Source organism: Gouania willdenowi, chromosome 19 (assembly GCF_900634775.1).
Source record: "Gouania willdenowi chromosome 19, fGouWil2.1, whole genome shotgun sequence".
NCBI lineage: Eukaryota > Metazoa > Chordata > Actinopteri > Blenniiformes > Gobiesocidae > Gouania > Gouania willdenowi.
The window spans coordinates 23,033,460-23,046,993 of NC_041062.1; the positions used below are offsets into that span (position 1 = coordinate 23,033,460).

The 13,534-nt window shown below is 42.6% G+C and overlaps 1 protein-coding gene across 1 annotated transcript in view; it reads left to right on the plus strand.

Annotated features, from left to right (window-relative positions):
• myo15b (myosin XVB) overlaps positions 1–13,534 on the plus strand; it is a 96,763-nt gene that overhangs the window by 49,455 nt on the left and 33,774 nt on the right. Inside the window, exons 34-37 of the mRNA XM_028476945.1 lie at positions 1,073–1,242; positions 1,370–1,442; positions 2,507–2,695; positions 11,675–11,784. Of these exons, the coding sequence (XP_028332746.1) occupies positions 1,073–1,242; positions 1,370–1,442; positions 2,507–2,695; positions 11,675–11,784 (542 nt within the window). The remainder of the gene's footprint in view (positions 1–1,072; positions 1,243–1,369; positions 1,443–2,506; positions 2,696–11,674; positions 11,785–13,534) is intronic.

Sequence of the window (13,534 nt, forward strand, 5' to 3'; positions counted from 1 at the left end):
GTCTCTACTCATTGTAAAATTGTTGTACTTCTAACACTGATTTAAGTCAAAATTACTTCAAGAAAAACAATGTTTGTTTACTGTATGTCCTCATGAGAAAGAAAAATCATTATTCAAGATATCTAGAAATGACTGCACTGGGAACTTAAGATCTAATGCAATGTCAGAATGCAAGAGAGATGGAGACGTGACAAAGGCACTCAGTAATGTAGTGATAGTAGGATGATTTTCACTTCTTGGAGTGCAACATTGATAAAAGCTGACATTAGGTCTGCTATTTGTATGCTCACACCTTTCCCCTATACCTAGGTTCTCAAAGTGGGGTATGAGTACCCCCAGGGGTACGCAACTTGTCATACATTGATTAATGTATCCAAGTTTGTACTTTACACAACGTATAAATCATACCTAATGTGTGTAAGGCACCAACATTATCCAAGCAATAAGTGATATATCAGGATTTGCTCTTTCAAATTTCATACATTTTGTGATCAATTTTTATTTAATTTGTGGAAATTGTGTTAAATAATTGCAGGAAAATTGACTGCAGTCATGGGAAAAAAGCGTGGGAAAATTGCGATTCTCCAACTATTATGGAATATACATTGAATTTGTGTATTTAGATATCTGAGATAACATAGATGATTTATCTACAACTGAATTATTTGGTAATCTGGACAATAATTTGTTTTTCTCCTGCAAGCCGAATTTGATGGTCTAAAGGGCCAGAGTTGTGCTGAACGTTACATTATTATGTTTTTAAGTGTGCAGGAGTAGAGGGTACATGGCTTAGGTTAAATGTAGGGGGTACGAGACTGTGAAAAGGTTGGGAACCACTGACCTATACTATCATTACTGTCGTCTGCTGCACATATCTTTGCTTCAGGAGTAAAAATGTTAATAAATAATTATTTCAGGTATTATTTCAACTACAAAATAGGTTGTCCTTTGTTTTGTACACTGACCTTCAGGCAGTTTTGCATTTAAATTTTATTTAAACTGCACCCAATATTTCAACGATGTGTCCTATGTATGGAATAACCATGTACTACTCAGTCTCCTGTCTTTGCAGGTACGTGTCTGACCATGGTCTGGGGGAATATCGCTCACTGTGCCAACACAAACTGCTGACCGCTCTTCAGCTCCCCAAACCCACTGCTCGTATCTACCCACCCACCCAGCTGGAGTGGACCTCCAACCAGAGGAAGGGGACCATGCTCCTGGATGTGAATACGTTCAATGGTGAGGCTGTGAAGAGCCGTTTACATGTACCGTGTAATTCTAATGTTTTGTCATCCATGTCAGCGGTTAGAATGCACACAGATGAATGAAATGAATAGATTCTGAGCTCTGAAATGTTTTCTGTCAGATGAAAAACTAACAACAGAAGTGGAATCATGGACCACTGGAGAGCAGTTAGCCTCGTGGCTTCTTCATTACAGGTACACATTATTATTATTATTATTATTATTATTATTATTATTATTATTATTATTATTATTATTATTATTATTATTATTATTATTCAGCATCAGAGTCAGAAATCAGAATCAGAAATGTTTTAATGGCCAAGTACAGTTTTTTAGGACAGTACAATTATTATTATTATTATTATTATTATTATTATTATTATTATTATTATTATTATTATTATTATTATTATTATTATTATCCAAACTAAATGATATTCAGTTCATTCTCTCTGACTGCTCCAACCAAACAGACTTTTTTTTCCATCCAAGGGCCACATTATCAACAATAACATCAGCATTTAGAATAATGACCAATTGGATGATCAAAAAAAAAAAAGTTTTTTTGTGTATTATTGTTTTTGTTTTTTTGGGCTTTTCATTTTGTGTATTTTTTTCTCATTTTGTTTATTTTTTGTTGTTTTGTGTGTTTTTGGTTGTCATTTAATATTTTTTTTTCACTTATCTGTAGGACTCTCGTGTGTCTATGGCATATTTCTGTCTATATTTGTTGTCATTTTGTGTATTTTTTTGGTTGTTGTTTATTATTGTTGTTCTTTTTGTATATTTTTTTGTCATATTGGGCCTTTACTACAAAGCTGAATATACAGAACATCTCTCCGTTAGCGGGCTTCACCTAACCAAACATTCTCTGTCAGTGATTTCAGCCTGGCTACATGTGAGCTCCGGTGAGATTGCCGCGTCAGACCAATCAGAAACACGGAGAAACTGTGTAGAGCAACTTATGTTACAATTGATTAATAATTCTTCAAAAATATGAAGAATTAAAATCCACAATTTAGACAAAAAACAGCACTGTTGCTGCAGAAAAGCAGGAAGAATGCAGGCTGAAAGCTATTCAGGTCGTCCTCCTCAATTTATCACACACACACTGGTATGAAAACACATTGTTTCACTGTAGTATGTTCCTGTTGATGCTGTCAGCATCACTGTAGCGTATGAATGAAAGAATGAATGAGTTCTTCCATCAGCAATACAGATCAGTTAACTCCTAATGTATGTGTTCTGTTCCTCAGGGGTGTGACAGAAGCAGCCCAGGGCTGGTCTGTCTCTCTGGTAACTGATGAAGGATGGTCTGACCTCACAGGGTCTGACTTTGTCATGGATCTTCTGGCTGGAGCTGAAGCTGAAGCTGAAGCGCTGCCCCCACCAGGAACACCCTCCTCCATGCACTCAGACTATCTGTTCAATGGCCAGGACAACAGGTAAGCGCTGATCAAGCTGCTCCTTAAACACCATTAGTGTTGTGAGCATCTGAATCAGAATCAGAATCAGAATACGTTTTATTACCAGAACAGGTTCACAAACTAGGAATTTTTCTCGGTGCAAACGTGCGATATAGAACATATAACACAGAGTTAAGATAAAAATAAGCTACAAAACTTTAAACTAAGTGCAGATTACATCCATGAGTCTGTGACTAAGCTACAGAGACTTGTTTTTTGTTCATGAGTCTGATGGCGGAGGGGAAAAAACTGTTCAAGTAGCGGTAGGTATGGGTCTGGATAGACTGTAGCCTCCTGCCTGAGGGGAGAGGGGTGAATAGTCTATGTCCGGGGTGAGATGGGTCAGCTGTGATCCGACCCACACGCCTCTGGGTCCTGGAGGTGAACAGGTCCTGGAGAGATGTGAGCTCACAGCCAATCACCCTCTCTGCAGCATGCACAATGCGCTGCAGTCGGTTCCTGTCCCATTCTGTAGCGCCGGAGTACCACACGGTGATGGAGGACGTGAGGATGGACTCGATGATTGCCATGTAGAACTGCACCAGCATCTTGGTCGGCAGCTTAAGTTTCCTCTGCTGCTGCAGGAAGAACATCCTCTGCTGGGCCTTCTTAATGAGGGAGCTGATGGTTGGCTCCCATTTGAGGTCCTGGGTGATGTTGGTGCCCAGGAAACAGAAGGAGTCAACGATGGAGATGGGGGTGGGAGAGTCTGTCAGGGCAAGGGGGACGGTGGGGCTGTGTCTTTCCTGAAGTCCACAATCATATCCACTGTCTTCTGGGCTTCAGCTCCAGGTTGTTGTGGCTTCACCAGGACGCCAGCCGGTCCACCTCTCTCCTGTAGGCAGCCTCATCACCATCCGAGATGAGCCCGATGAGGGTGGTGTCATCCGCAAACTTGATCAGTTTTACGGACTGGTGACTGGAGGTTCAGCAGTTTGTGTACAGGGAGAAGAGCCAGGTGGAAAATACACAGCCCTGAGGAGTTCCAGTGTTTGTGGTTCGAGTGTCCGAGACGATCTTCCCCAGCCGCACGTGCTGTCTCCGGTCCGTCAGGAAGTCAGTGATCCGCCTGCAGAGGGAGTCTGGCACGCTGAGCTGGTAGAGCTTGTCTCGTAGCAGTCCAGGGAGGATGGTGTTGAAGGCAGAGCTGAAGTCCACAAACAGGATCCTGGCGTAGGTTCCCGAGGAGTCCAGATGCTCCAGGATGAGGTGGAGGGCCAGGTTCACTGCGTTGTCCACAGACCTATTGGCTCTGTAGGCGAACTGTAGCGGTTCCAGGAGGGGGGCGGTGATGCCCTTGAGGTGGGGCAGGACCAAGCGTTCAAAAGACTTCATGACCACAGACGTCAGCGCCACCGGCCTGTAGTCATTAAGTCCTGTGATCCGTGGTTTTTTGGGGACAGGAACGATGGTGGATGTTTTTGAAGCAGGACAGCACGTGGCATGACTCCAGGGAGGTGTCTGTGAAGATGGGAGCCAGCTGATCCGCGCAGTGTCTCAGGGTGGAGGGTGAGACACCATACGGCCCGGGGGGACTTCCTCCTCTTGGATGGAGAGAGCAGGGGGGGAGGGAGGGTCTGTGGAGGCCTTTGATGAAGTGCTGGGGTCATTGATGGTGGTGGTGGGGGGGGGGCAAAGGTGGCTGGGGTCTCTGGAGTGTGAGGAGCTGATGGGCGCTCATGGCGGCAGTAGTGTGTATTCAGACCCTGGGCAAGGGACAGATCGTTCGGAGCCTCGGGGGCCTTGGGCTTATAGTTCGTGATGGCCTTAAGCCCCCTCCACACTGGTCCTGGGTTGTTTGAGGAGAATTGCTGTTGGAGACGGGCTGAATATACAGATTTGGCATTTCCCTCCTCCCTTTTAAAGCGGTATTTTGCCTGTCCCTATTTCTGTGTGCCGCCTCTTTCTCCTTACGCAGCTGCCGGAGTTTGGGTGTGAACCAGGGCTTATCATTCCTATAACAAACCCTGGTGTGCGTTGGTACTATGCGCTCCTCATTGAACTGGATATATGAGGTCACTATGTCTGTGTATTCATCCAGGTTGATGGAAGTACCCCCAAATGCCTCCCAGACTGGAGTCTCCATACATGAGCGCAGCTCCTCCACAGCTTCAGGGGTGTACATCTTTGATGTGCTCACTACCGGTTTAGCCAGTTTCAGTCTTTGTCTGTATGAGGGGATTAAGTGGACCATCACGTGATCTGAAAGTTCGAGTGCAGCACGGGGGACAGCCCTGAACGCATTGCTTATGGTGGTGTAACAGTGAGCCAGCATGTTTTCCTCTCTGGTGGGGCATTTAATAAACTGTCTGTACTTGGGTAATTCCTGACTGAGGTTCCCTTTGTTAAAGTCACCGAGCACAATGACGAGAGATTCCGGGAAAGTCCGCTCTACGTTCAGAATCTGCTCTGCGAGCGTGTGCTGAGCTGCGTGCACTTCTGACCCTGGCGGTAAATAGCATGCAACCAGGATGAATGAGACTATCTCCCGCGGTGAATAAAAAGGTTTACAGTTAATGAACAGATATTCCAGAGCAGGAGAGCAACATTGGGATATCACAGTCACATCAGAGCACCAGCTGTTGTTGATATAGAAACAGACTCCACCGCCTTTTGCCTTGCCGTACAGCCCCGGGTCCCGATCTGCGCGGAGCAGCTGGAAGCCCTCCAGTTGAACAGCGGCCTCCAGGACCTTCGCGCTGAGCCACGTCTCCGTGAAGCACAAGACACATGATGTGGAATAATCCCCGTTTCTTCTCATTAGCAGCATTATCTTGTTGTGAAGTGAGCGGACGTTTGAGAGAAAGATGCCAGGTAGAGGTGTGCACGCTCCTCGCCTTCTTAGATGCACGAGAGCTCCCGCTCGCTTTCCCCTCTTTTGGTCAAAAAATGGACCAAATCCGCAGCTGACGCCAAAAAAAATGGTAGTAAGTCCGTGGGGGTGATTGATCTGATGTTCAGTAGCTCTTCACGGGTGTAAGAGCACGCGGACACACAATTAACGCACAAAAACAAACACAATAGAGCACACGTAAACTCCATGGCAGCCATCCGCGGCGCCATCTTTTTTTTTTTTTTTTTTTGTGTAGCAGTGAGAACAATAACGTGAAGTAAAATTTTTTTTTTAATCTATTTCTTACATCAGGGCAGCAGTCAGACTTTAATTTACACATTAAATTACTGTAAGTATTTATTTACACAGATCATACTTGTGACTTGATTGACTTCAGATACTGTCTTAACAGTAACTTAATAGTTAATTCATTCTGAGGTGGTTAATTAAGAGTTTACTTGGATATTTAGGGATGCAGATGTTTTAATGAGAATTTGGTTTGATTTTGAGTGTGTTTTAGAACTTTCCAGCCATAAGAGTGTGTGAGTGTAAAACGCTCAGCTGATGTGTGTCTGAAAAAGTTAAATTCTCTGGATTCTCAGAGTGTGGTGAAATCAGCCTACACCAGCCCCTGGTTCTGTTTGATCTGTAAGAGCCTATCTGATGTTAACGACATCCTTTTTGTTGTGATTTTGTTAAATCAGAGGCTTATGACGTATTTAAATTATCCCTGAGTTGGACATTTTTGACTTGGTTTGCAGCGCGTCCAGTTTTACGTTCCTCAGACCCGACGGCCGATGCGCAAAAGAGTTATTATTCATTAATGAAAAGGTTTTGCTCTAAAAACAGTTATTTCACAAATGTTACATTTACAAAAATTATAACAAAGATGTTTAAAAAAACGTGGCTCACAAAAAAGACAGACAAAAGACAAATGTTTTTCCGACTGAAGTTCTCTTAAGACTCCGAACTTTCCAATGTTCCAGCTCTGGGTGATGAGAAATTCCTTCTCAAAAAACAACGTTTGATTGGTTTGCAATGCCCAGGTTGAATTTTGAGGAAGTAGCCTTCTGATTGGTAGACCTTTAATGGTAGTTGCTAATAGCTAGTGTTTTCCCATTAAACGTGATTAGATAAAGTTAATACCAGTAATAATTAACATTTTATGACATTGGTTTAAGAAAGGATGTGTAAGAGTGAGAAAGAGGGAGTAACTCATTTTTCCAATTGTGAAGTTGTCCCTGCAGGAGCTTGTCTCTATGGGCCTGTACTACAAAGCTACGCGATGCTAGCTTTAATCGGTGTGTGCTGTACTACGATTCTGGCTAACTTCTTACTCAGCTAAATCACCATGGGAACTTAGGCTGAACACCTAACCTAACCTATAAGATCTGAGCGAGTACTAAAGCCCCGCCTCCTGACCAATCATTTCTCTTGGAAAATGAGCTGCCCATTGTTAGAAGATCCTGACTGGTGCAGATCTGACAGCTGTGTTTAGGGAAAAAAAACAGTATTAATGGATAAATGCAATCTTTTCATTTACTGATGAAATCCTTTTAGGAAAGATATAGATTTACATCTGATGGACTGACCTACAGTCAGCTGATGAAGCCTTTCATACATACGCAATAATAATAATAATAATAATAATAATATTAATAATAATAATAATAATAATAATAATAATAATAATAATAATAATAATAATAATAATAATAATAATAATAATAATAATAATACATTTTATTTGAAAATCAGAGCATTTTAGGTCACCCAAGGTCAACAGTACATAGTATAAAACCACAATAAAAGTTAAGCTAAAACAGTATAAAAACAACAGTAAAAGTGAAGCTAAAACACAGAGACAGGGCAGTGGGGTCAGGTGGGTAATACTGTTTTAAATAGACGGGTTTTGAGTCCGGATTTGAATTGTGAGGTGAGTCCTCGGCTCCTTGAGGCTTTCTCGGGTGAGTATATGGGGGCGGTGCCTGCCTCTCAACTTGGGATCTTGGGGACCCAGGGCCCCATGGCCCCCACTCTTTCTGCTGGCCTGGCTGCATTTTCGGTTCTGGAGCAGCGCTTGGGTTTTCATTAGTGGTTTTTGCACATACATTGGCCTACGATGCACTGGCATGCCTTGGTCTGTGGGATAAAACTCGTACTGGTGTCTTAGACACGTTGATCCCAAATACCTGTTTTAGGTATTACCACTCACTCCTTCCCTCTGTCCACAGCCACCACCATTATACCTAAGCCTCACACTTGTCACCAGACTGGCTTGATTACACAACATAATAAGCACAATTCACACAACTACAACTTTACATCTCACTTTAAAATAATCAACTCTTCACCACCCTTCCATTTTTTTTTTTACCTTGAATCTCTCCTCTCTGCTCCCTTCCCCCTCCACCTCCCTCCCACCCCCTCACCCAGGTGTATCACTGCCCTCTGTTTTTATATCCTCCCTTTAATAAAATGTTTCTTACCCTTCCTTAGGGAGGGCTGGTGATGGTCACAATTATGCAATCAAATCAATTAATTTATTTAATTGCAATAACAAAACATGCATTGCTGTGTTAAAAAGATTGCACTTCTTGTAGTGTTGACCTTTGACAACATGTGCAGAAAAGGTAAAAAAAAAAGAAAAGGAAAAAAAAGGGGTGATGTGGGAGACAAAGGTGCTTTTGGTGATGATGCAGGCAGGTGAGTTCTGGACTAACTGGAGTTTATGGAGGGATTTGCTGGGGAGACCAAAGAGAAGGGAATTGCAGTAATCAAGCCGGGAAGTAATGAGAGACAGCAGGAAAATACTACAGTGAAACAGTGAAACAGGGTGCTTTCATCCCAGTATGTGTGAGATAAATTGAGGAGAACTACGTGAACAGGAACACGTCTGTGATGTAATAATGTGAAACGGATCAGAGCGCGGTCCGTTCATCATCCCATGCTTTAATATTGTATAATCGCATGCATTTACCCATTGAGGGGTGGATTCACTAAAGGTTTAGGGGTATTATAACGTCACTCCACGCGCTAATAAGCCGTATAAACCCCAGGGAATCAGGAGTGAGCAGCTGCTGCACGTCGCAATGCACCCTCATTCCATTTTGTGCTATAATTGTTTTACAGTTGTTGATATTGAACGTTACCTAGACCTGTTGTTGGGATCAGCCAAGGGAGTGTGTGTGTTGAGTCACGTGTTGGGTCGCAGCCGAGTGACGTGTGGGAAGTGTAAAAATAAAGTGTCAAAGTGATGATACGCGGTCCGACTCGTGTGCATTCCTCCAAAGAATAGAAGACGCGACATGGTGTCAGAAGTGGGATTGACCTAAACCAAGGTTTCGCTATGGCAAGTGACGGTGAGGACGAGCAGGGCCGGGTCGGAGTTAGCAGGAGGACTAGCGCACCCAGGGCTACATTTAGCATCCAACCACTGGAGGCCTTTGACTTCTCCCATCCGAACAAGTGGACAAAGTGGATTCGGAGGTTTGAAAGGTTCAGGCAAGCAAGCAATCTGTCTTCAAGCTCAGAAGACACCTGTTTTGGCCGTGTACGATCCTAACAGAGACACTAAGGTTTCGGCGGATGCATCATCATATGGATTAGGTGGTGTTCTTCTCCAAAGAGAAGGGGGAGGATGAAGGCCTGTAGCCTATGCATCGCGGTCACTCTCTCCAACTGAACAGCGTTTTGCGCAAATCGAAAAGGAGTCCCTGGCTCTCACATGGGCCTGTGAGCGCTTCAGAGATTTCCTCATTGGCAAAAGATTTTGCCTGGAGACAGACCATAAGCCTCTTGTTTCACTATTGGGAGCACAACATTTGGATACTTTACCACCAAGAATCCAGCGTTTCAGGATGAGGCTTATGAGGTATTCGTATGACATAGTGCATGTGTCAGGAAAACTACTCTGGACAGCAGACACTTTTTCCTGTGCACCTATAAAAGCAGGCATAACCTCAGAAAATCAAGGACTGTTGGAGACTACAAACATATGTAGACTGTATAATGGAAACCTTACCAGTCAGTGTTAAATACATAGAAACTCTGAAAGAGCAGCTGAAAGCAGACAGCATTTGTTCTAAGGTAATGAAGCTGTGTACTGAAGGATGGCCGACAAATGTGAAACAACAACCTTGGCTGAAACATTACTGGGCAGAGCAAGCTACGCTCACAGTAAAAGATGATTTGCTGCTTAAAGACACTCAACTTGTGATTCCTGCGTCAATGCGCAATGTCCTTGTTAAAATCCACGAAGGACACCAGGAGATTGTTAAATGCAAGGCACGAGCTCGACACAGTGTATGGTGGCCTGGACTCAGTCAGCAAATTTCTGAGATGGTTCTAAAGTGCAGAGCATGTCTGGAGGAATGCCAAAATCACAATGAACCTCTCCTTCAGAATGTCCAGAAAGGCCATGGCAAAAATTGGCCACAGATCTCTTTGAGCTTAAGGGGAAGACATATCTTTTGGTTGTGGATTATTTTTCCAGGTTCATCGAGATAGGTCCTTTATGTCACACTAAGTCTGATGATGTCATTACTCACCTGAAATCCATCTTTGCCCGACATGGCATCCCAGAGGTCATGATGTCTGACAATGGACCTCAGTGTTCTGGGCAAGCTTTTACTTCTTTTGCAGCTTTGTATGGATTTCAACATGTTACAAGCAGCCCAAGGTTTCCGCAGAGCAATGGCGAGGCAGAAAGAGCTGTACAGACTTTAAAGAATATCCTGAAAAAAGCATTGGCTCCATACCTGGCTACTCCTGATGGGAATGCATTTACGCACTACTGTACCAGTACTTTCTACTCAGCTGAACCCGGCGCTGCCCGACAATGTGTGGTGGTTAAGAAGGAAAGGGAGAAGAGGATATCAGACGCTGTGAACTACAACAGGCGGCACCAAACAAGGATGCTGAGAGACCTGTCACCAGGTGAAAGTGTTTGAGTCACTGATGTGAAAGCGTCTGGTACTGTGATTCAGAACCACTCCACTCCGAGATCCTATCTCGTTGGTCTACCTCAAGGGACTGGGAGGCTGAACAGAGTGCATCTCATACCTCTGCAGGACAAAAGTGCCCCACAGCAACTGGTCCCAGATCCACAGCCAAATGAACCGCTGGTGACACCTGCTGGGGAATCGCCAGTTCAGGTTTCACCTGGAAACACCCCATCTCTCACAACAAGATGTGGCAGAGCTGTAGTAAGACCTACCAGGCATAACCTGTGAACCTCAAAAGGTTGAAGGGAGAAGAAAAAAAAAAGAAAAACATATATGCAGATGTTTTGTTCTTAGGTAAATTGTTTGTTCAAAAGTTGAAGGATGTGAAGTTTGAATAATGTATGCTTATGGGATCCAGTTATAAGGATTGGATGATCAGTATAATAAGTGTCTAACCTTGTTTATGTTTTTAGGACTAAGATCTTCTTTAATGTGTGAAAACAAAATGCTTTCTTTGTTTGAAAAAAAAGGGAGATGTGCTGTAATTGTTTTACAGTTGTTGATATTGAACGTTTCCTAGAGCTGTTGTTGGGATCTTTTAAATAAGGGCGGTCTACACCACTTCTGCATGTGCACTAATCATTGCTGTAATCTTAGTGAATTCCTCGCAGCAGGTGAGGAAACTATGTAACAGTATCAGCAGCTTCCTGCCTATGTTATTTTCTTCCTTCTTTTTCTGCAGCAACAGTGTTGTTTTGTTGTCTGAATTATGGATTTAATTTCTTCATATTTTTAAAGAATTATTCCTCAATTGTGATGTAAATTGCTCTACACAGTTTGTCCGTGATTGTGATTGGTCTGATGCTGTAATCTCCATCTCTCACAGTGCATACGTAGCGAGGCTGAAATCTCCTTAAGTAAACATGTTTATACCCTGCTTCGTAGTACAGGGGCTCTCCGACAGAGAATGTTTGGTGAGGTGAAGTTAACGGAGAGATATCAGGATATACTTATTTAGCCAATGTGGGAAATTCAAAGTCTGGATCATTTCTGCTTCTTAATTCAAATGTATTTTTCTGGAGGGTGAAGAGATGTTGGTCCACAGGTAATAACTATGATGCTGAACAGTACGTAAGTGAAAGAGGGCTACATCTGCTCCATCTGCATTTCTGTTTCCAGGATGCTGTCTACAGATCTAGATGATTTTATCCCCCCAGCACCCCCCGTGCATGCTCCTCGGCTACCTCCTTTTGAAAGAAACCTTTGGGGAAGAGGTTATTCACCTGAGGGTATGAGAAATACTCACAAAACTATACATCATCATCATATTCACTGTATTTTACATATTCAATGTAAAAGTGCAGCAGTCAAAAGTACAGGAAATAACGAATCATTGTTTTCAATCTATCACAAAAAGCTTGAGAAAAAAAAAAAAAAAAAAAATATTTTTAGTGTTAATGATCTTTTCTTTATTGTCAATGAAGAAGATTGGCATGGAGTAGAAAATGGCCTCCTGTTTGCACCCCACCTCTCATGTCTCCAGTCCCCACCAGGGGGGGCGCACACACACACACACACACGCACACACACATACACACACACACACACACACACACACACACACACACACACACACACACACACACACACGCACACACACACACACACACACGCACGCACACACACACACACACACACACACACACACACACACACACACACACACACACACACACTCTAAATGTGAGCTAAAGGTAATGCAACCTGTATTTTACAGAGTTTTTCAGAAAGAGTTTTACAGTTTTTTGGTCTAAACTGAAGCCACATGTTCAAAACTCTAAACACAGTCTGTATGTCCATTATGCATCTCAGCTCAACAGTTACTCTCATCCCCAAAAGTGTTTCTCACCAACAAAACACTTCATCCAAAAGAAGCTCATTCAACCACAACACTAGCAAATAGTCTCACTTTGGAAACACACACTGAACTACACAATGCTAACAACAAAAAGCATTACATAAAATACATCTATCTTTCAAGTTTGAATGATTTTTGTCAGGTAAATCAGTATTTTATAAGAAAATAAGATCATTGCACTGTGATGGTTCTAAATGATCGTATATGCTGTCATATATTGCAACAAGAGTGAATCAGGAATGCAACAATTTACAGTAATTAAAAACATTTGTGCAAAATCTCAGAAATCACAATGTGAGACCACTCTTGGGATGCATCCAAATATTCCCTCCTATCTCCTTTCCTATCCACTTTTCCATAACCCCGTGGATGAGGGTTAAGGAAATGTGTTAGGAGAGGAGTTAGGAAAAGGTGATAACATTTGTTTTGACAATCAGACGCTCTTCCACTAGGTGACTTAATAATCTGACGACTGTGAAGGTCAGTGACGTCTGCCGTGATGAAAAAACTACAAATTTCCTAAAATGGACTAAAAGCACATTTCTAACACTTCCCCCTGATATAATCTCAAAAATCACAATGACTGAATGCAAATCAAAGGAAAAGAGGCTAGAGGAACAAAAGTGAAACTAAAAGAACGTCACATTGAGAATGGTTGCTCACACTCACCTTTCACTCAGAAATATGAATTATGTTGAATGTCTCTGATTTCTTATTCTTGGACCACAGTGTGTCTGTTTTATGTCAGTTATAAATGGATAATATGTCTTACATATAATATATGGGTTTTAGATTATTTATTTAAAGTTGTTCAAGACATATTATCGCATTGAACTTACATGATCTCCATTACTTGTCAGCGCTTGGGTGTGTGTGTCCCTTTAAATGTTGTCGCCGCAAGGAACTGTGGGTCAGCATTATTTGGTCTCCTTGGGTAAAGGATGCATTAGTGTTTCCTCGGCTAAAGGAGGTAAAAAATGAAGCATTGAGCCTCCTTTCCTGAGCTTAAAGATAACTTGGACATTCTTTATCATGGCCATCACTTAAACACTTCCGGTGGTGAAGGAAGAGTGGATAGTAAAGGAGATAGGAAGGACTATACAGACGCAGCCTACGTCTTC